This window comes from Ruditapes philippinarum, unplaced genomic scaffold (genome assembly GCF_026571515.1).
Source record: "Ruditapes philippinarum isolate M1 unplaced genomic scaffold, ASM2657151v2 ctg877_1_1_1_1, whole genome shotgun sequence".
Taxonomy (NCBI): domain Eukaryota; kingdom Metazoa; phylum Mollusca; class Bivalvia; order Venerida; family Veneridae; genus Ruditapes; species Ruditapes philippinarum.
Window position 1 is genome coordinate 78,414 of NW_026865893.1, and position 23,684 is coordinate 102,097.

The following is a 23,684-nucleotide window of genomic DNA, read 5'->3' on the forward strand; positions in this document are numbered from 1 at the left end:
TTCGACAATCATTAAATAGAGAATATTGACTGAGTTAGGGTGCAAAATGAATTTATTAAACATGTTGAATAAAACCATGCAATGCAACTCTGGCAAGTTCAATAAATTCAGTATTGAATCTACACATAATTATATAATAATCTATATATCACATTTCCAAAGTTCTGTTTATAGTGAAAAATAATCACTTCTTGTAATGTTAACATTTAGCGTGTGCCTTTACGCTATATTTGCATTTAATGCAAATGACATAATTTCAAAATACATTGTACATGCCATTTTAGGCACTAATAACATGGAGCACCTTTCTCCATCATTAAATTCAACTGTATGAAATTCAACAGATTTAAATGTTTAAACACAATGAACAAAATAGTTAAAATGGTAAAGTATTTTAGTATATTCTCAAATTTTTTTGGCCGTTTATTGCTATAGGAAAACACTCGTCAATCTATCAGTGGCATATGTTTCTACAACAGGAAGCTATGGTTATGATAACACTATGTTGGAACTCTGGCAGAACTTTGATTGCTTAAGTTTCTTCTACTTGAATGATGATTTTTGACTTTTAAATATAATTTATGTTCTGAAATAATTTACAGCAGTAGCATACCAGAAACTATTCATGGTTGAGTTTAACGTCCCAGCATCACAGTATTGGTCATATGGTCACATTCCAGCTTACTGGTGGTGGAAGACCTCAGGTGCCCCTTCTGTACAAGACACAAGCGGGCCACCTGAGTAGAACTACCGACATTCTGTAAACTAGCACCAGAAATTATACAAATTTTGTGGAAATGTCATTATTATAATCGTATAAATATTAGAGTGACTAAACCCAGCATTGATCACTTCCTATATCAATTATCTATAATGCATCAAAAATGAAAATATTAAGAAATCATCAAGAAGCCCCCTATTCCATAAGTAACTGGGTAGAATAAGCTTAACGATCTTGGTTTAAAAATTATATATATATTTTCTAAATTTATATAATTCATAAAATTATATTAAGAACAGTCATACAAATTTCATAGATGCGTCACCTAGTCTGTAATGCATCAGATATTCGAAAGTTTCATCATAGAAATATTTTGGCTTCACACTCTTATTCCACCTATAAAAACAGTTTAATCGTACACAAACAAAAAAAATGTTCTCAATTTAAATTGGCACCACCATAAACTTTTTATTACCAAAGTGCATTTTGATCAAGAATTATCTAAAGTGTTCCTATTTATCAGCTGGTAAGATTTTTTACCAATCATGTTATTCTGATATATCATTACCCCCATCAAAAATCAAAACCAGACTTCAATCTATCTTAGTAAGCCCTTAACATAGGTATAAAAATTGCTTTTCCTAAACTCTTTCTGTCTTCATTTTATTTAACGAGGGCTTGTCCCATTTTAAATTTGGAACAGTCCATTGTTTATGTCATCGTCGGATACCCACAACCGAACCATTAACATGACATATTAATCAACCCTGGATATCTGACAATGTGTTAATGTATGTTGACAGATATCCCCTTCTTTATATATAGTTCATTTGAACAAACTAAATCTTGCAACATCAATATATCTGGGGACAGTTCCAAAAAAGACATTCTTTAATAGTTTATTTTTTCTATTCATTTTTATATGATTCCTAAACTATCTCTCGAGGGAATGTAACATGTTTGTAACCTAACAGCAAGACTCAAACTGTAAATTTAAATACTCAACGAATGTAATTGAGTAATTTGCCCCCATTACCTGAATGTACAGATGAATATTTTTTATATGTTATATAGTCAAAATGCTTCTTCTTTCATAGCAAATTGAAACCAAATTAAGTGTTAATCTATAATAAATCATAACAAATGTTCCAAAGTGGTGGAAAATACTTTATGTACCTCGTTCTTTTATATTTTATACAAATATTTCAAGCCTCAGTCTTTTATGTAACAGGTAACACTGACTATCCCAAACTTTGATTTTCGTTAATTATTATAATTTTTTCAAATCTTCCCTGCAGCAATTATCTTTCATCATGCAGTATAATGAACCAAGATATTGCATTTTAAATCTACTGATATTAAGAAAGCATCAATAAAGTTTTCTTGGAACTAATAACTATCATGTAAAATTCTTGTTTTAATTATTCCAGCACTTCAATTTTTACTTATGATAATTCTGAGGAGAAAAAAAAGAAATTATACAAGAGATGACTTATTGCATAGCAAATTTCTTTGAATCAAAACTAATGGATAAAGGCAGAAATATTTTAGTCTAGACTGTAATGATGGAGTGGGCATTGTAACTTAAGTCAGTTATTTAAGTCAAGATTAATGTTGTACTTTTACCTTTACATAAGTCTGCAAAATACAAGTCAATATGTAAAACTGACTGTAAACCCGTGTTACATTATTCAGTAATATCTAGGTCAGGAACTTATACTAGACTGTTCAATGTTTTATAAATCAAAGTCAGTAATGTCTGGACATAATATTAGACTGTTCTGCATTACATAAGTCAGTAATATCTAAGTCAGGACTTAATATAAGACTGTTCTGCGTTACATAAGTCAGTAATATCTAAGTCAGGACTTAATATTAGACTGTTCTGCGTTATATAAGTCAGTAATATCTAAGTCAGGACGTAGTGCTAGACTGTTCTGCATTACATAAGTCAGTAATATGTAAGGACGTAATATTCGACTGTTCTGTGTTACATAAGTCAGTAATATCTAAGTCAGGACTTAATATTAGAATGTTCTGCATTACATAAGTCAGTAATATCTAAGTCAGGACATAATATTAGACTGTTCTGCGTTACATAAGTCAGTAATATCTAAGTCAGGACTTAATATTAGACTGTTCTGCGTTACATAAGTCAGTAATATCTAAGTCAGGACTTAATATTAGACTGTTCTGCGTTATATAAGTCAGTAATATCTAAGTCAGGACGTAGTACTAGACTGTTCTGCAATACATAAGTCAGTAATATGTAAGGACGTAATATTCGACTGTTCTGCGTTACATAAGTCAGTAATATCTAAGTCAGGACTTAATATTAGACTGTTCTGCGTTACATAAGTCAGTAATATCTAAGTCAGGACTTAATATAAGACTGTTCTGCATTCAATAAGTCAGTAATATGTAAGGACGTAATATTCGACTGTTCTGCGTTACATAAGTCAGTAATATCTAAGTCAGGACGTAATACTAGACTGTTCTGCGTTACATAAGTCAGTAATATCTAAGTCAGGACTTAATATTAGACTGTTCTGCTTTACATAAGTCAGTAATATCTAAGTCAAGATGTAATACTAGACTGTTCTGCGTTATATAAGTCAGTAATATCTAAGTCAGGATGTAATACTAGACTGTTGTATGTTGCAGTAGTCAGAAATATCAAAGTAAATTACTTGCAGTGACATGTGCAGGCAACAAATATAGCAAAATTATAAGTACAACTTGCTTGATCACGTTGCACTTTTACCCTTATAACCTAATGTTATTATAGTCTGCCCTATGCCAACAGTGAAGAGTCAGGTCAGTGATGAACCAATAAATGACATACAATTTAACAGACATACCTACATAAGCTTTCACAGATAAGTACAGTATACTTTGTTAATACACTTATTAGAACATCTAAGTAATACCTTTTTTAAAACTGTGTAATCTAAATAATTCTGAAGAAGTTGTTAGGTTCAATCACTTTTTGGGTTCCAAGTTGGCTCAAACCCAGATCTCAGATATTTGATTGGTCAAAAGCTGTCACAGGATATACTCTGACCAATGAAAATCCTGAGATTTGAGATAGAACTCAGAAATAGAGGATATTGAATGAGTGTAAGTTCAATACTGAATTTATTGCACGAGTTGAATAAACTTATATTATGCGAGCCTCTGGCGAGCATAATATTATTTTATTCAACGAGTGCAATAAATTCAGTAATGAACTTACACGAATTTAATATTCTATTTATCACATACCCAAAATAAAGACCGTTTAAAGTGAAATAAGAGCTATTTTTCATTGACGCGTCTATAGTATAACGCTAACATTTAGCGCGTCTTTACACTATGTTTGTATAACGCTAATGACGTCACGTCAAAATATATGCACGGCCGTGCAATACCATATTTACGGAGTCGCAAAATCGGCACGGGTGTGTGATAAAAAAGTTTTATAACCTCGAGGACTTACTTGACACCTTTGTGACAAAACATTAAATAAACACAATTCAAGTTAATATTTTTTTAACTATTAACATGCAAAACATTATATCTCTGTCTCCTCTATTGTAAAATCATACACATGCCTTGTAAATAATCTTATTTATTTGTTCAAAATAAACTTCAATAATTTGTGCTTACATGTATCCAATGCTTTCATGCATTCAACAAAAGAACAAAATTACATAGCCAGACTTTATTTAATCTTCTCAGAAAACATAATTTTTTCTAATCATACACTATTTTTCAAGCAAGAGTTACGGCTCTTTCTCAAAATGGAAACAGAGATTCAAAATCTTGCACAATGGTCTGAATCAGCTTAAAAGCTTCATTTAATAACAATACTTCTAAAATAGTGCTTATTGGAGGTGTTTAGAATAAAATCAAAGCTCCATATATTGATTACCATGCAACTAGGTGTTAATGTACTTCATTAAAATTTGCCAAAAAATTAACTTAAAATTTGAACCCTTGTAGTTATTGAAATATTACAAAGTCTTCAGTACAAGAATGTCATAAAATTATCACATTAATTTTGTTTTTTTAATAATATATTTTGAATTACTTGATTTCAATTTCAAACGAAATTAAAGTTGTTTCAATGTTAATGGTTATATAACATTTTCCAAAAAGAATTTCAAATAACTTACAATATTATTTTGTTCTTTTTTCACAAAATATCCTTTTAATTTCTAAAAATCCTACAACTGATACCACTATTCCCTCTATGAAATATAATTCCAACTCAACACTTCAGTTCAAAAACAATTTTTCCTTCAAATCCACCTTTTTATTGTAATTCCACAAAAGGCTAGTGTTACTATATTGAAATCAAGGTAAGTAAAGCAGTTGCCTTGGAAGTTTGGCGCTTTTAAGAGAAGAGGGCAACACTGAAAATCAAGTGCATCCAGAATTCATTCAAGAATTTTGACTGGCTCACCTGAGTGACAGAGTGTATGCTTGATTGAAATTTTGCAGGCAGTCAGAAAGAATTAGTTCTGAATCTTCAGTCTCTGTTCAGTTAAATGATAAAAATTCAGGAAACCAATAACTAACCTGAAACGTTTTTATAATTTATGTTCAACGAAAGTTTTTGATTTATTTGTAACACTTGAAGTCTAGAAAAACCATTGTAGCTCTTTTTTTTTATTTCAAGATCTCGCCAATGTTATATCAAACAAATTAAGTTTTAACTTTAAATACACAAGTTGTCTTAACAAAGCAAAAATAGGAAAAAAAAGAGGGCTAGATATAAAACAAAAGAGGAAAAGAGTTAAAAAAAAATTCAAAGTTCCTCTGTACTATTTTACAAATAATTTAGGCTGCTCCAAGAAATAAATCCTGGAATACAATTTATAGACGTTAATAAATTGAAATTTATTATCTGCAACAAACATGATATAACAGATGTATTTAAAAGATATTCTATCGGAGATTTCTTTCTTCCTGCAATCTTTTGTGCTCTCTTTTATCATTTAAGACACTTTTATTAATGGTATAGTTGAGCATTTTTGCATTCTACACTATGGTAGTGGTTTTGAGATACATTTTATCATGTTTATACCTTACCATACCTCATTTAGATGTGCACTAAAAACAAATCATGCAAGAAATTCTGAAAGTGTATTTTAAATGCATTTAAGTATTTATTAGCAATTGTTTGCACACATGTATTTACCTTGTAATTAAACCACAAATGCTTTCAATGGTGTGATCATGAATGTGAATATGCCTTAATACTTAAGCGTCTATTAATTAATATCTTCTTTTATCACTGAATTTTTGACAAAGAACTTTTAAAAATCTCATATGCATAAGGAGACAAGTTAAATATGGCTTTTGTTTGATGTTGTTCTTTTTGGGGGTTTTTTTGCCTGTGAAATATCTAAATAATTTTTTCAATTTTTTTTTCATAATTTTTCCTTGACTCATAATAAACTAGAAGGTCTTTTTTTTTTCTTTCAAAGAGAGATTGCTAATTTTATTTACTTTTCTTTTCTTTCACTTTCTATATACTTTAGAGACTACAGTCATGTTTAGTTTCAATTTGAGACGCACATAATCATAATTCTATAGTCTTCCATAGTCATTTTTTATTGAAACATTAAAATTTGTATCAGAGTACATATTAGCAAACCTAAAATTCTTTTTTTTGTGCATATATTTCTTAAAATAGAACAAGATTAAACTGTAATGAAAACAATAACAAATTTAAGGAAAATCATTTCAACAAAATGTCTAATTAATAAAATCAATATGGCAGGAATGCAGATTTTTGTTATGCATTTATATATAAAAAAAAAAATCTGCTTCTGCAACAAGATCATTAAATATTTGTGAAATTCCATTCTTCAAAGTTGCCAAAAATAACCGGTTTCACGCACAATAAAACGTAAATCCTTTCTGGAACTTTCCAGGTATTTTTGTGTACCATTTAAATACTTTATAATTACTAGAATCCAGTTCTATATTAAGGATAAGCCCCCATGTGGAGAGTTTTCACCATGAAATCATCAGATTAATGGGTTAAGTGATATGATATTTTTCTTTGAGAAGTACCTATCTACCGAACCAGGGATTATACAATTTTCTTTATTACAGATACACCATCTTAATGCTTCCCTTTTAACACCAACTGTTGACGTCATATGCTGAAACTTCACCATCACCTGATAAGCCCTGTAATGGGCCATTATTTTAAAAAAAACATCCCAGTACAATAGATAACTATCATTGCAAGTTCGTTTTAGCCTTATTTTCATAGATATTGCATTTTATGACCCCCCCCCCCCCCCAATATGAATTCAAAGAATATTTAGGCAAAGACGCTAAAAATGAACCACTGTCAGAACGCAAGCTACAGAAGTACCTGATTTGTTTAACCCTTACAACGCTTAATGTCTTAAATGGACTTGTCCATTTTAATTCTGGACAAAATCATTCATTTTTTAGGGGAAAATTTCAAAATATGTACTGAATAAATAGCAAACAGTTCAAACCATGATCAATTTGTATCTGATTTTGGTCTGGTTGCATCAGGGAAGATTTTTCTAGAAATAAAGTCATCATAACTATTGAAAGTCAGTATAATTAATGAACAGAATTGCTTCAAATAACACTTGTTATCAAACTGAAGATAATGATTTGCATGGCGTCACGAAATTTTGCCTTATCTATTAGTTACAGGGTCATTCAAGACTAAAATAATAAGACTAAGAATAAAATATCTAATTTTATGATTATCAAAAATATTAACATTCAATTTAACATTATCACAGCAATAGGACATTAAAAAAAACTTTGGTATTACATCTTTATTGTTCTGTTACCATGGAAACAGAAAACATTAACAGCACATTATTTTTGTAATTTAATAGATAACAAGTTGTTTAAACATAAGCACTTAACATTACCAGATAAAACCGAAAGTAAATAGCCTTTGCACCCAGTATACAGCATGGCTTGCCTGTAAATCTGTGCAGTCTGACCATTGCTGTAGGTGGCTCAATTTTTGTATTTGTATATTAAAATCCCTTAATCTTCAAATGGACTGTTCCAAATTCAAAGCAGGACAAATCCATTACACAAATTCAGCATATTTAGGGTTAGGAATAAAAATCTAAATAACAATTGGATGTCCACAGCAAAATCATAAATGGTTTTGTCCAAAATTTTTTACAGATGGGTCAGTTCATAGACATTTTTATCGTGGAACAGGTTAAACAATATTTTTCTCCCTCGTAACTTATCCGGTATGTAACAGTTTTTTCCTGGCATCTTTTTTTATTATTGACATTTACACGTGATAAAATCAGTATACATGAATGCTGATAATCATCAAGAACATATTCCCAATCACTTTCCACTCAACAGATAAAATATGCTATCTTACAATTTACCCATATGAATAGATTTATTTCACTTTTATGAGATAATATTTCAGGTAAAAATGTGGAAAAAAAAACCCACAAATCAGCTAAGAATAATAAAAGGTGTCTGAGTGTGAGAAGAGTGTTAGGTATATTAAATATCAACTAATGATAATTCCAGGGATAGAACAAATATTTCATGCATGATATGCGTATATTATGTAACCATATCTGTTTTATTGATTCAGAAATATGTATAAATATGTTTTATATGAGTTTAGAGAGTTCTTCATAAATACTGATAATTCTGTATTTCATTTAACTTGCCAAGATTTTTTTTAACATGATTATAATAGCATTTTAAATTGATATTTGTTTGTTGATTTCTTTGAAATGGTCAACGTACGCTGGTCAATACAAACTGGTATATCAACCCCATCTGTTCATACTAAATTCCTTTTTTTTCATGATTTTAGAGTCATTCATAAAATACTTAGTTTTAACTTTAAATTTTTTTCTTTGTATATAAGTATGCTGCATTTGAATATATTTCTTTCACTACCAGTATAAGAAGGGTGTCTTAGAAAACTATATATAAAAAAATATTAAATACTGTACCACCTGTCAAGAGAGACCTGTCTGGACAAGAAAGGTAAATTTGGTATTTGTTGACAGGTGGTCTTTTAAAACAAGTGATTTTTTTCATTTGGTAAAAGCTCAAGCATGGGCAGAAAAGAGTTGCAATTATATGACAGGTATTAATTAAGTTTTCTATGTAATGAGTTGTTTTTTGTTTGTTTCTTTACTGTATTGTGTAAAGTAAGACTTGAGTGAACCCAAACTTGAGTTAAACCTCTAAGATATGTAAGTTATGTAGGCTGACCAACCTGTTACATTTTATAATCTACTGGGAGTGCTGGTTCTATTAGCCTTCAAGACTGTAATAACCTCAAATTATCTCATATGTATCTTCTATCTACTGACCACATGTCCAGAGTAATTAACTCAATTATTTCCCTGTATTTATCAAAAATTATCCTACATGTATAAAACCTGCAGTTGAAGGGGTCAAATTTTATCTGATCTCTTATTTATTAATGAATTTTCTATATTTCATCTGCTCATAATAAGTAACAAAATATACATTATTATTCACTTTCAAATATGGAAGCATAAATTCTTTGATCCAAAAAAAAATTAAAAATATAACAACCTCAGAAGATTAATAAATCTATGTTATATTTTAGGAGTAATTTAATTATTGATATAAAATCTTATTATAATTAATTTTCGTAATACAAAATAAAACTGATTCGTACCATATGTTAAATAACTAGCAAATTAAGTATTGCATAACAGGCAATTGGTATAAGGGAAGTAACTCAATAATTGTTTCAAGGGAAGCAACTATTACACATTCTTTTCAATTAATAAAACAGAGTTTCCCCCCTTGAAAATTATAAAGTCCTGCATAGTAAAACTTCAAAGCAATTTTGCTTAAATAGCCATGCTTTTCTATTGAAGGTTGTATAGATGATCCATGCAACAATGAATATTGAAGGAACATGTCAATAGCAAATTTAATACATAGGTTTTTCAAATGAGACTTGAGTTTTGTTGATTTAGGGCTGGACAATTTGCAACATGAACAATTATTTGGTACATTGGTAAGCCGAGTTTTCTTTTATGAGGAAGTTGGGATATCATTTCGCAGTGTGTAGAAGGTCAAAAACTTGGAAGAGAGAAAAAACTGGAGCATTCTCTGAAAAATCTGGATTTTGAGGTAACCCAAAGGAAACTTTATAAACTTTACAGAACATAACGGTTAAAACTGGGTGGATAATTTTGCTTACTGTTCCATAAAATGTAATAGCAGTGTCAGACTGTAATAAAATAATGAAATTTAAAGCACTACTAACAATAAATAACTGGATGGCAAAGAAAAATAAAACAGGCTAGATTATACTGAAATATTGCTGACTTCTCAAAATTTCTGACAAACATGCTTTTTGTTTTGTTGCAAGCCACTATGACTATTCGATCATATAGCTACATTTCAGCTTCAATGGTGACATAAGACTCTCAAGTAAGAAGCAAGTTGATTTATAATTTAATATAGTTTATACATACAGTTACATGTAAGCCTATTGTAGAAACTGATTGCAGAATATATTCTAAAAGCTAAAGAATCTAGTCTTCACTCAAAGCACAAACAGATATATAAAAGACATGTTGCACAGTTATTTTTATAAAGAGGGTTTTAACGCAACACTATTGTAACTCAATAAGAGATAAAAGTGCTGCGACAAACCCTCGTTACATCTCCACAAACTTACCTGTATGATGTATTCACCCTCGGGGATGCTCTGTCCACCAAACTTGATGCTGATACTATAGTCACCAGGGTTTGCTGGTGTGAACAAGATGGCGAATGTACCGTCGGTATTTTCAACGATGTCAATATCGATCTCGGCACCTGTTGGACTTCGGATGCGGCAAGTCACCTTACCAGTGCCTGCCTGGGAGGCATCAACAGTGATTGAAGTCTCTTTCTCAACTGGTATTGTCTGTTGTAGTCCATCTAAATATGACAATAATATATTTTGTACAGTATTCACCAATAAGACATTTCATTGTCTACTGAGAAAATTTAGTTGTGACACAGGAAAAATACTAGATACACCTGCATAATACACATATTTTCATCCTCTGACAAACTTTATATGTGTAAATGCATTGAATAAGAAACATTCCTAAACTCAATTTTCTCTCAGTAAAACTGGATAGAATTCAAATTTCCACAAATAAAAAATTAATATCCTACCTGTAATTTTGCATTTGGAGGCATCACCAGTTGGTATGGCAGTGGTGCGAAATGGAGCTTCTTTGATTGGTTCACCATTGAATGTGATACTGATATTGTATGGACCACAGTCTTCTGGTGTGTACTGTACAGTATAAGTTCCATCTTTGTTGTCTTGGATCATTGGACGAATGAATGAACCATCGGGTCTCTGTTACAATACAATAGTTTAATTATGATATAATAATGATAATTATATGTCTAATTAACGCAATTTTTCATTTCAGTAAGTGTTAAAATCATGACCAGCTTATGTTACTACAAGGGATAGATTACTTTTGTTTGTGTATGTATTGTGCCTGGACCAGCTGAACATTGCTTTTATATGTAAGAATTCATCCTATTTTGTGAGGCTGGAAGTTTGAGATGTCACAACAATGTACTAGGTCATTAGGTAATGAATATGCTGACTGACCTTGCTCTATTCTTACGGCATCAGTTTGTTAAAACCTTTGCTCCGACTTAATGACTTAAAACAATTATAATACTATGTATAAGGAATAATTAATAAATTTATAATCATGATACTTTTGGTTTTTTTAGGGATTTTTTTAATTACCTGAATAACCACGTCAATATCGCCTGGTACACCTGCTTGACGAGTGTCAATTGTGAATTGTTCTGGTAAACTGGCAAGGACTGTTGGTTTACAGCCATCTTGGACAAATACCTTGTCAGCTGGTGAGCCTGGCTGTACTTGCATTTTGAATGGACTGTAATGTATATTGTTCATATCATTACTTGTTTCTATTAGCAAAAAAGCAGACTTCTCAGCTTTATTTGAACTGGCATAGAATTGGCAGTTTGAAAGATTAAAATTTGAAAATGCTTAAATTAAGTAGCAAAAAATACATTGTGGCATCTTGTTAGATTGCATGGATGATAAATTTTTGTCTGACAATTATAGCAACATGCACGTAAAGATCACTGAATTTGATTCAAAAAGACTTCTGCCAGAAGGAATACTTGCTAGACGTGTATTGTGTAAAACCACATCATTGGATGTATCAGTCTACAAGAAAGTCAAAGCCTCCTTGTTATACTTTTTTATCAATCTGCTCTTAATCAGCCTCCTTCTCTGCTGTTATGAAAAGTCTTGGGCTAATGCAACTGTTAGCATTGAACAAAATTTAATATATCAACAAACTGAACTTGGATAATAATGATAAAGTTTCATACCTGTTTGGCACCTGTTGGTTGGCATATGTAACATCTACCTGGCATTTTCCCTCATCCACTGGGTAATAAGTACATTCGTACTTGCCTTCACTTACAGGTATGATATCAGCTGGCTGTTTCTGGCCTGAATTACACAATGGCATTGTTTCAAAATCTAGTATACAATAGTTATTTAAAATTATAATAATACTTTTAACATCATAAAGTAATTTTTAGTATAACTGCCGGTTGCTTTTTATAGGTGAAACAAGTCAGTAAAACAAGGAATTTTTATACAGTAAAACCAAGGTCAAAAACAATTTTTTTTAAATAAAGATCATTACATAAAATTCCAATAATGGCCATCATCTAAGTTTCCATTTCCTTCAATCTAAGTGCCAATTTTCTTTTTTTGTGAAAAGACACACTGTTAACTCAATTTGTCTTGATTGGTCTTTAAAGACAGGTTTGATTGTATTTAAAGGCTGATTGAACATGAATTCTACTCTTTCAACAAAAGCACCATTGTGAAAAATACATTATAGCTTGAAAACATATCATGTTTTAAGAAGTCAATATTTATATTACAATATTAATGATGGTGTATTTTACCTGTTTGATCTGTGTATGTAACATCAAGTGGAGCTTGTCCAGCGTCGGTGGCATCCACGGTAAAGGTAGCTGGCTTGCCGGCAAACACCTCATTGGAGTCAAGGCCGGGACCATAGCAGCGCACCTTGTTGGGGTTGACAAGATCTGTGATTCCAACATGGAACGGAGAACCTGGACACCAACGGAGAATTGAAGGAAATTTAGAACCACATTTACAACATGTACAGCTTGGATAACACTTTGGCATTTTTACTTCTTTACATCAAAGAAAAATACAAGGTATGTACGCAACAGTTTCATCTACTGGTAATACACTAGCTTTAAGCTGTATTCATACAGGTTTCTTCATATTTTTTTCTTATATCCACAAAATTCTCTTGATATTTAAAAAATTAATATTTCAGACTTAACATTTCTATAATGTATATTCCACCTTTATTCCAAATGTTCTTAAAAACAATTACCTTATTTTCCAAGTAAGGTCAAGGTCAAAAATATCACTTCTTTATAATATCCTATTACACAGTAAAAATCTATCTTTTATTTTTATACCATAAGGTATACTACACCTTAATTACAGTAAGAATATGAGTCCATAGCAAAATAAAATGTTGCAAAACTGGGGACAAAAATGACTTATTTATTTGGTATAGTATCATATTTTAAGTGCACCATCTTAAGAGAAGATATACATTTGACAAATTTATTCAACTATAAAATCTGACACCCTGGTAAATTAATTGTTCTTTGTCATAATAAACAGTTTGTCTCCCCCACCATATAGTTAGATGTCTCCTTAAAATAAATGACACTTCTTCTAGTTTTTATAACCTGTAATTTTTATATCACATTACAAAGAAAATAACACAAATTATAATAATATTTGTTCTTTTTCAGTGAAGATATAAAAACTAAAAACATCTAGTTATGTAGATATTACAATTCTTATATCTGACCTTGTATTTAAGAAATAGTTACCCTTAAGGGCAATTTTGTAATGAACAATTTACTGTCTCAAATTTATATGGCAACGAGTGAGGTATTGAACACACTGATAGAATGGTAAGATTAGTGTACAATATAGAAAAAAAGATATATTAAAAGGTAATTGTCATCACCATATGGATTACAAATAAGTCGTTAAAACAAAGTTTAGAAGTCATTCTTTCAAACAATTTCTTTAACCCACTACATTTCAATGTATAACCATGGTTTCATCCAGCTTTGAATATACAACAATTACTGGTCCTTGGTTCATTTAAAGAATTATAAGAAACAGCCAATGGTTTAAGTCTTACTCTGTTTAGACACCACACAGGTGCATAGAGCCCAGGCTCAATACAGGTGGCATACAGAAGTCATATAATTACCTGCTTAGCTGTATGATGGGTTATTCTGTGTGTTACAATTGTTTGAATGAGGGTAAGTCTTACAATCATATTGTTACAGGTATATATATATTTATATTAACATAGTTTCTGTCCTTTAAATAGGAATATCTTAATTTTATACACATATGTTTGTTTTGGTTTTATCTGAGGTATATCCTAACAGGTAGACATATTATTATAAATAGTTTTAAAATTACAGGAACACTCACCTGGAATATGTTGATCAGCAAATTTGACGGTGATGTCATAATCTCCTTTCTTAACGGGTACATACTCGACCTCACAGGTACCATCTCTGTTGTCTTTACAGTTGATCTGAGTCTCGGCTGGACCATCAATAGCCAGAGCAAGACCACCCTGTCCAGCTCCCTTCACATCTACAGTAAACACCTGCTTGTTGTCTGTGTTTCCTCCCTCGAGACCTGGACCGTAAGCCTTGACGCGGTTCGCGTCACATCCGGGTGTGGCATTGACATTGATTGGAGACTGTGGGATTGGGATGTTCTCATATGTAACATCGATGGTGTTAGGACCTGAAAACAATATCAACATTTATACTTTAGTTTTAAACCCTTAAAACATATATATTTGTATATAATTTTTAACAACAAAAAAAATTAATTCCAATGAAAAATGAACAGTAACCCTGTCAACAGAAATGGTTCAAAAACATTTAAATTACTTAATAATTCATTTTTTTACATTTTCTTTCCACTGAATCTTTATCATTAACTAATCAAAAACTGTCTGTCTTTGAAAAAGAAATTGTCTGTGTTAGGTCAAACAGAAGTTCTTAATAGTTCAGTAACAATATACAGTCAAATGTGTTACTGTGTATTAAGCAAACATGGTCACATAAGACAAAAGTCGCTTAATACACATGGTCGCATGGACAAGTCCGACTGTATTGAAAAGCAGCAATTTATTTTATAAAAAGAGTTCAACATACCTTGTTCGTATGGTGTGTAAAGAACATCATAGGTTCCGTCGTTGTTGTTTTTAACAAGACTCTCGGTTCTTTGACCGCTGGGGCTGGTGACGATGGCGCGCACTTTACCATCCCCTGTTGGTGCCACAGATTTGGCATCAACAGTGAATCCAGTTGGTGAGTCAAGGAACACGCCTGTATAAAACACAAAATATACTATCAGGAATTTACGATCACAACATAATTATTATTTATAAAAGCTCAAGGGAAGACTGGATGCTAACTATCAGATTTTCCATTTATTTATCTATTGTTATTATCTTACTTACAGAATTAATTTTTACATATAATTTTATTACATTTTATCATCATGTACTTTCAACAAGAAAGCTAAATGATACCACAAGTAAATACACTACACATACTGTCACTGTTACAGGAAATACTGTATTTCTATTATTAACAATGACTATTTCAAATTAAACCTTGAACTCTTTAATTAAACATATTTTTATATTAGAGAAAGTCTTCAAATAGTATCATTATACAAAACAAAAACACTGTAAATGTACCAAAATAGCTCTATAAATACATGTAAATAATTATATAAACCTTAATCATGAATACAGACAAATAATTTCTGGTTTCATTAACAGAACTTTAATTAACAGTTTTCTCCGGTTTTGCTTTTGATGCCCTAACTTATCATAAAAAAACATAAATTTTTCGTTTTCATTTTCATTAAAAACTAGAACTCCGCGAGTCGGATGTGTCGCCTTGGGAACAATGTAGTTTAGGAGAAATGGCCAGGACAAAAATGAAATTAGAAAATCAACAAAGGGCAATAACTCAAAAAATAAGAAATGCAGAGCAGCAGTTTCTGTGCACTGCACTTCAATTCAATAAGATCTATCATCCTATTAAGTTTCAAGTCTAAAGCTTTTGTAATTATTGAGAAATGGCCTGGACAAAAATAAAGTATGAAAATAAACAAAGGGCAATAACTCAAAAAATAAGAAATGCAGAGTACCAGTTCTTGTGCACTGCACTTCTTCTTAATGAGATCTATCATCCTATGAAGTTTCATGTCCATAGATTTTATACTTAAGGAGAAATGGCCCGGACAAAAATAAAGTATGAAAATTAACAAAGGCAATAACTCAAAAAATAAAAAATGCAGAGTACCACTTCTTGTGCATTGCACTTCTTCTTAATGAGATCTATCATCCTATGAAGTTTCAAGTCCATAGGTTTTATACTTTAGGAGAAATGGTCCAGACAAAAATAAAGTATGAAAATTAACAAAGGGCAATAACTCAAAAAATAAGAAATGCAGAGTACCACTTCTTGTGCACTGCACTTCTTTTTAATGAGATCTATCATCCTATGAAGTTTCAAGTCCATAGCTTTTATACTTTAAGAGAAATGGCCCGGACAAAAATGAAGTATGAAAATTAACAAAGGGCAATAACTCAAAAAATAGGAAGTGCAGAGTACCGGTTCTTATGCACTGCACTTCGGGTCATTATAAGAAGCATGCATACCAAGTTTGAAGTCAATCCAACTTATAATGACTGACTTATGCTCCGGACAAGCTTAAGGGGACGCCGACGCCGACACCGACAACGACACCGACAACGACGCCGACAACGACAACAACGCCGCCGACAAAAGTAACCCCTATATGTCACCTTTTTCAAGGCGACACAAAAAAACAAGACAGAACATGCTGTTATAAGATGCTAACTAGAGATCAGGAATTCATAACAAGATAAAGTCACAAACAATGTTTTGTTTCCATGGTAATATATTACAACAAAGTCATTACTTCATGAACTTGCTGACTATTAAAAACAACAATTTTGCTTTAAAACTTTCGTTTCTACTCAGTGTATTATGTAATCGACAATTTTTCAATTTGTGTTTCTTCAAACTGTGCATAGAGTATTATTGTGTTTCTTTTTCCACAGATTGTGTTTAACTTTTGCTATTTCTATATCAAACAAACACTACACCATTGTGTTTTTATAAAAAGTTTCCATTTAAAGACTCTGTGCAATGTTATTTTAAAAACTATATGAAAAGTTGTAACTCAAGGACTTGGTGTAATACTGATGTAACTATATACTATAACAAAAATCAGATACAGTAGTGTTGCAACAATCCCCAAAATTTATTTAGAATACAAGTACATTATATGTATCAGAAAACAGACATTTTAAAGGTACATGTATCTTGTATATCAAAAGTACAATAAATTTGCTAACTAGGTGTGAGAAGAAATTAAGAGGTTCAACACATGCATTCTGAAAAAAAGAAAGAATAGAGGATTTAAAACATAGCAACATGACAATGTCTGAAAAAAAAGAGAAATGTTATTGTTAAGCATGCTTTGTTTGATCTGAAATACAGAGGAAACATTCTGTAAACAGTTAATAAACAATCTCTACACATGTTAAATTATCTTTCCTTCATGCTATTAAGCAAACACAGAATTTGTCTTAAGTATAAGCATGATAAGCTACTCAGTATTGACTACGAAATCTGTGACTATGAATTTAAGTCATTCAACGCCTTGACTATACAAACAAAAAGATAATTTATTCATTAAAAAAAATCTTAAAGTTTCTTGGAATAAAAAGAAAACATGTTTTGTGCAAGCATGCTATGAGCTTCTGTCAAAAGGAAAAGCTCTTTTTTATGATTGCATTTATTCTTTATAGATAGAAATCATCATTACAGTATTTCATTTAATCATGCTCAAGAATGAAATACATCATGCAGGTTACAAAGTTAAGATTTCATTGACATTAAAAATTAAACAGATAAAATTCACTGGGTAACACACTTTTTCATGTTCACATTCCATGCTTAAACAAAATCTCCAATTACCGGGCTCCAACCCTGGACCATAGGCTCGAACTTTGCTGACGTCAATCTTTCCACTTGGTACCACCTGTGACTTAAATGGTGACTTTGGTATATGCTCATCAGCATATGTAACATTGATGTTGTACTCCCCAGGAACTTCTGGGTAATATGTGACATCACAGGTCCCATCTTGGTTGTCACGGCACTCAATCTTGCTTTCAGCTGGGCCTTCAACTGTGACACCAATGCCACCTGGTTGAGTAACCTCCCTTGTGTCAATTGTGAACTTGCACGGCTCCTCAGACACACCACGTTCAAGACCTGGACCATAGGCCTTTACCATTTCAGATGGACGTACAGCCTTAACTGGGAATGGTGATTTTGGCACTTCTTTTCCAGCATATTTTACAGCCACCAAGTGTTCGCCTTCTTCCAAGGGAGCAAACTGTGCCTCGTATCCCTGTGGTGTTGGTTTGAGAGGGAGCTCTCTAACTTGTCCAACTTTATTTGTGGCGGTGACTTGGCATGGAGCATCTACTACACCAGTCTGGGCTGTCTCTATGGTGACGGGGCGGATCTCTCCAACCTCAACAGCTGAAAAAAGCAAACGATGGCATGCAATAAAGCACATTTAATTAAAACAACAGACATGTACCTGCCTTTAGGCAAAGAAGACATCTTGATAATTATATGCAGTAAAAAGTATTATGTTCAAATACTGAAAAATTTCACATATAGTGCAACACATGGACTTTTAACATTGTACATGCTGACTTAAATAAATTTTAAGCTTTAAAACGTAGTATTCATTATTGTTATTCTTGAAATATCAATGCATCAACAGCTTATGTAACAAAGCATCATAGCTATATAGCCAATATAACAAATAACTATACTTACGTTTCTCAAGTCCAGTGACCTTCACCTTGCTGAAATCAATGGTCGGTTCAGCCATGACATTGAAAGGTGATTTTGGCACCTCTTTGCCATTGAAGTTAACATTTACGCGATGTGGACCCACTTCCTGTGGGGCCAAAGTGGCTGTATAGCCTTCTGGTATCTTACGTGTTGGCAACTCCACAGTTTGACCTCTGGGGTTTGTTACATTGACCTTGCATGGGGCATCAGGTTTGCCAGTTGTAGAGGTCATAATGGTGATTGGACGTGGCTCTCCAACCTTGATTGCTATATAAAGAACAGATACAGTATGTTTCATACATTTTCTCAAATGACATTTTAAACAGAATCATCGGGACCTTCAATTAACAAATTTGAAAAAATACATTATTGACATAAAGCTAAATTTGTCACAACTAGTTTCTATTAAGTAAGTGATTCCTAAAAAAGCTGTTTATATTTAGAAAGTTTTGCTCAAAACAACTTGTTTGAATTAAGTGAGAGATTCCTAAAAAACAGCTGTTTTACCAACAAGTTGTTTAGATTTAGGAATTTTTGTCTCAAGCAAGTTGTTTTAATGTTGTAAGTTTTGCAAATTAATTCTTAAGTTTCTAAATAAATTTTACATTGTATCTGGATTAGTAAAGTTTGCCCATGATTGAAGAAAACCATGCTTTTTAAAACATGTACATTGTCAAAATCAACACTGAATTTCACTGGACACAGTATACATAATATGTCTTTGTATAAGCACTAGACATTAACACTGAAACAGTGTACAGTAAACGGCTCAACATTTTCATGAAACATCTCATGCAACTTCACACAACAGGCATGATAAAACATCAATAAGTTTACAAGCATTTTACTGAATTGCTGCGCATCTGTACATCAAGGCAAAACTATTTTATTTCAAACTCATAAAATGAAAAGCAACAATGTTGAAGATGTTAAATGAATTGCAAAACTATTTTATACTAAACTCATAAAATGGATAGCAACAATGATGAAAATGTTAAATGAAATCTTTATTCTGATATGGATCATGTGTTTAAAAAAAACAATTAGAAGTTTTTATCATATATTTGTACTTGTTGCTTGTTAATTGTTAAGCATTAAACAAAAGCTGTTCTTGAATAGAGATATTTGCAGAAGGAAAAATGGAATTGTTTTTATGTAAGATAATTACCCACCCATGATGCAATTTCGCTGCTACAAAATGTTGTTGATCAGAACATTCTGGAAGCTTATCTCACAGTTTCCATGCAGTGCAGTACATAAATCATGACTGACAAAGGAATAATTCGATTCCGAACTATTTAAGAAGAACTTTAGAAATGCCTTAATCATCCCTTTTCCAGATTTTTAACATCATGCAAAAATCTTACATTAGACACATGACTTAGCAGAGACTTACACTGGACACATGACTTAGCAGAGTTTACAATCTTTACTCTTTAAATGTACACATGACTAAGCAGAGTGACTTACAATGAAAACATGACTAAGCAGAGTTTACAATCTGTCAGGTACATCTGTCAGATTATCAAGGCATACTAAACAATGAGACAGAAGAGCAGAAAATGAAAAGAAAATAACAAAGAAGACAAAACATTCAGATGCTGATTTCACAATTTTCAGACATTTTACATGAAATGAGAGTAAACTGAAGTAGACAACTAAAGTTAAAGCTTTTACATTCCTGCAGCCAATCAATGTCGTGAGAAAACGCTCTGTATGTCAGACAGCTAGATATAGATTTAAGTCATGCATAGGTAATTTTCAAGTTCGCTACTCTAAAAGAAAGAAAAAGGGTGAAACTTTGAGTTCAAGCAGTGCAGAGGGTTACACTTCAGCCAACGAGATTATCCGTGAATCATTCCCAGCTCTCTGATTGGTCCATTCCGATTAAAAAACTTACGAGTCTCTAATCCCATAACCTCAACCTTTCCAGTATCGCAAGCAGGTTCAACCTGAACAGTGAAAGGTGATTTTGGAACTTCTTTTCCAGCATAATTTACATTGACCTTATGTGGGCCCTCTTCAAGTGGGGCGAAAACAGTCTGGTAGCCTTCTGGTGTTTGCTGAGTGGGTAGTTCAGCAGTGACACCCTTTGGCGTTGTTGCTGTGACGCGGCATGGAGCATCTGGTTTTCCAGTTTTAGTAGTGTTGATCTGAACAGGGCGGGCTTCACCAACTTCCACAGCTACAAGCACAGATTATTAGTGCATAAAGCAAAACTTTTGCTTGTTTTTAAGGTTGTGTTTTTTTTGGGTTTTTTTGCATAGCATGAGAGCACAAACAATACTTTAATCTTAATTAAGAATATTACCACAAAGAAAGAAAGTTTTTTATCGACTCAGAGAAATTACACGGGTTAAATATGAATGTAGGATTTGAAAAAATTCTATATCTATTTACACAATAAGAGTATTAGATGTTATAACTTAGTAAACATAGGGAATCAATAAGAAGATTTATCATAAGTTTAATACATTATCGAAAAAAAAACAACAGACTAGTCTCTACAAACTTCTTAATATCTAAAAGTAATCAGTCACTTCAAAATGACATCTCAATTATAGGTATACATTGGTACAATAAACAATACTACTATCACTACAATACATAACACACATAGGGCTAGTAAAAAGCTAGTTAGCATGGCTAAAGTGTACGGGTTAAAATAATGACCAAATAAACACAAACATTATCATTTGTTTTCCGTATCTTGCAGGTCCATATTTCTATATCCTGAAAGCAAAGTATTGCAAGCTGATCTAGCTGGTGGTATGGTATTTTTCGTGGTAATATTAAAACAAAAAGAAAACCATGAAAAAGTAACCGCGAAACTTTTTTTCCTGAAACTAGCATAAATCATTAAGATTCATATCATAAAGATTCTCTCCATTTTAATGCATTCCAAATCTATGCTACAAATGATAGGGGAAGCCAAGGCATCGTTGGTTTTTTTTCTTAAAAAAAATATTTTGCATGACTGTAATGTGACTATATATTGGTTCCATGATGCACCCACTTACGAGTATCAAGTCCGGTAACCTGCACGGCGCCCACTTCAGCGGCCGGCATTACATCGACATTGAAAGGTGAATCTGGCACTTTCTGGCCAGCGAACTCAACATTAACTACATGCGGACCAGGTTCAAGAGGAGCAAAGAGAGTCTGATATCCTTCTGGCGAGGTTTTAGCCGGCAATTCAGCCGTTTTACCCTTGGGGTTTGTAACAGACACCCTACAAGGGGCATCGGGCTTCCCAGTCGATGTCGTATCTATGGTGATGGGGCGTGTCTCTCCAACTTCCACAGCTAATAGAATAAAACATTACACACAATCAACATCCAAATACTGTACACTATACAATATAATAAACATGTGCCGTTTTTTAAATATTGCCATCCGCAAATAGGCTGGTTGTTTGAGTGAGTACTTTTGACCGACCAATTTATAGATTTGAAAATATGCGGCACGCAACAATTACAGTTAAGACAACATTTAAAACACTGCAAAAACTTTACGCTTTACAGGTTAAACACATTAACAGGTATAACACATACTTAATATAGAAAGTTGTTAACTATATTTTAATAATTCTATAATCTTGCTTGAAAAAAACATATATTAAAAGTTTAGCAACGTTATTGTATTATGGAATAAGTTAGTTTCACTCAATCTATACTTTAATTATAAATTACTATTTAAAAAAAATCTATTGTTATATCAACTTAATAAGGTACAGATTTCAATGAATCATGCAAAAATAATGAGTTTTAAATATTGATGTGTTGTTATGAAGATGTAATAATGAAAAGGACTGCATTATTTAATGTATCACATGAAATATCTTCTCTTTTTTTTTGCTATAAGAATGAGAATGATATGCTTGAAGCATCTGCAATCTTTGATCAGGCCACTCGGATCAAATTTCAGTATATATAAAGTTTGCTTTAACATCTTCCTTCTTAAACTGAAAAATTCTGTAATGATTTTTTTTAAGAGAATCAAAGCTGATGAACATTAACAGTTAAAGTCATAAAAGATTTCAACTTTGATATTCCTAAATTTTCTGCAAAATTGGTACAAAAAAACAGGTTCTATGGTAACAAAGATCCAAAGTCCACAAGTAAAAAGTCTTCAACACTAAATTGTACTTTGTATTTTTCTTATCTTCAATTGTGCTGTCAACTAGGTCAACTGTTTGGTCAACAATAATGGCTGTACTTTGTTGTATTCCCATGTTCATCAACCTTACACTTTCTCGTCTTGTTTCTTTCTGCTTTGGAATTGTGTCATTACCGTGCAAAGCAGTTTTTACCATTAAAATAACAATCCCTGGTTGGAACATATTCTTTTCTACATGGTGATAATTTAATCTCTTGAAACATACATACGTGAATCATCAATCACTGTTATTGATAAGATTTCAGTTTTACAATACGACGTTAGTTATTTCTACATGTTACAACATCTAACATTAATCAATCATCTCAGCCATGCGCTAACTTACGCTTCTCCAATCCTCTCACAGTTACTGCCCCTACATTTGCTCTTGGTTCAACCTTAACTGGATATGGTGACTTTGGTAATTCTTGCCCAGCAAAGGCGACATTGACCTTGTGTGGGCCAGGTTCGACTGGAGCAAATGTAGTAGTGTAACCTTCTGGGCCAGGCTTTGTGGGGAGCTCAACTGTCTGTCCCCGAGGATTTGTCACAGACACAAAGCAAGGAGCATCTGGTTTGGCAGTTGACAATGTGTTGATGGTGATTGGGCGGGGCTCTCCAACTTCAATTGCTGATAAAATCAAAATTGGGATATCTTTCTAACTGAATTTATCATTATCGTAACCAT

The 23,684-nt window shown here is 32.2% G+C and overlaps 1 protein-coding gene across 1 annotated transcript in view; it reads right to left on the reverse strand.

Annotated features, from left to right (window-relative positions):
- LOC132730683 (filamin-A-like) overlaps positions 1 to 23,684 on the reverse strand; it is a gene marked incomplete at its 5' end in the record, with an annotated part of 108,706 nt that overhangs the window by 28,874 nt on the left and 56,148 nt on the right. Inside the window, 11 exon segments of the mRNA XM_060716662.1 lie at positions 10,434 to 10,678; positions 10,922 to 11,111; positions 11,520 to 11,673; positions 12,140 to 12,263; positions 12,731 to 12,901; positions 14,331 to 14,654; positions 15,071 to 15,244; positions 17,942 to 18,514; positions 18,821 to 19,105; positions 20,739 to 21,023; positions 21,859 to 22,143. Coding sequence (XP_060572645.1) covers positions 10,434 to 10,678; positions 10,922 to 11,111; positions 11,520 to 11,673; positions 12,140 to 12,263; positions 12,731 to 12,901; positions 14,331 to 14,654; positions 15,071 to 15,244; positions 17,942 to 18,514; positions 18,821 to 19,105; positions 20,739 to 21,023; positions 21,859 to 22,143 — 2,810 coding nt within the window.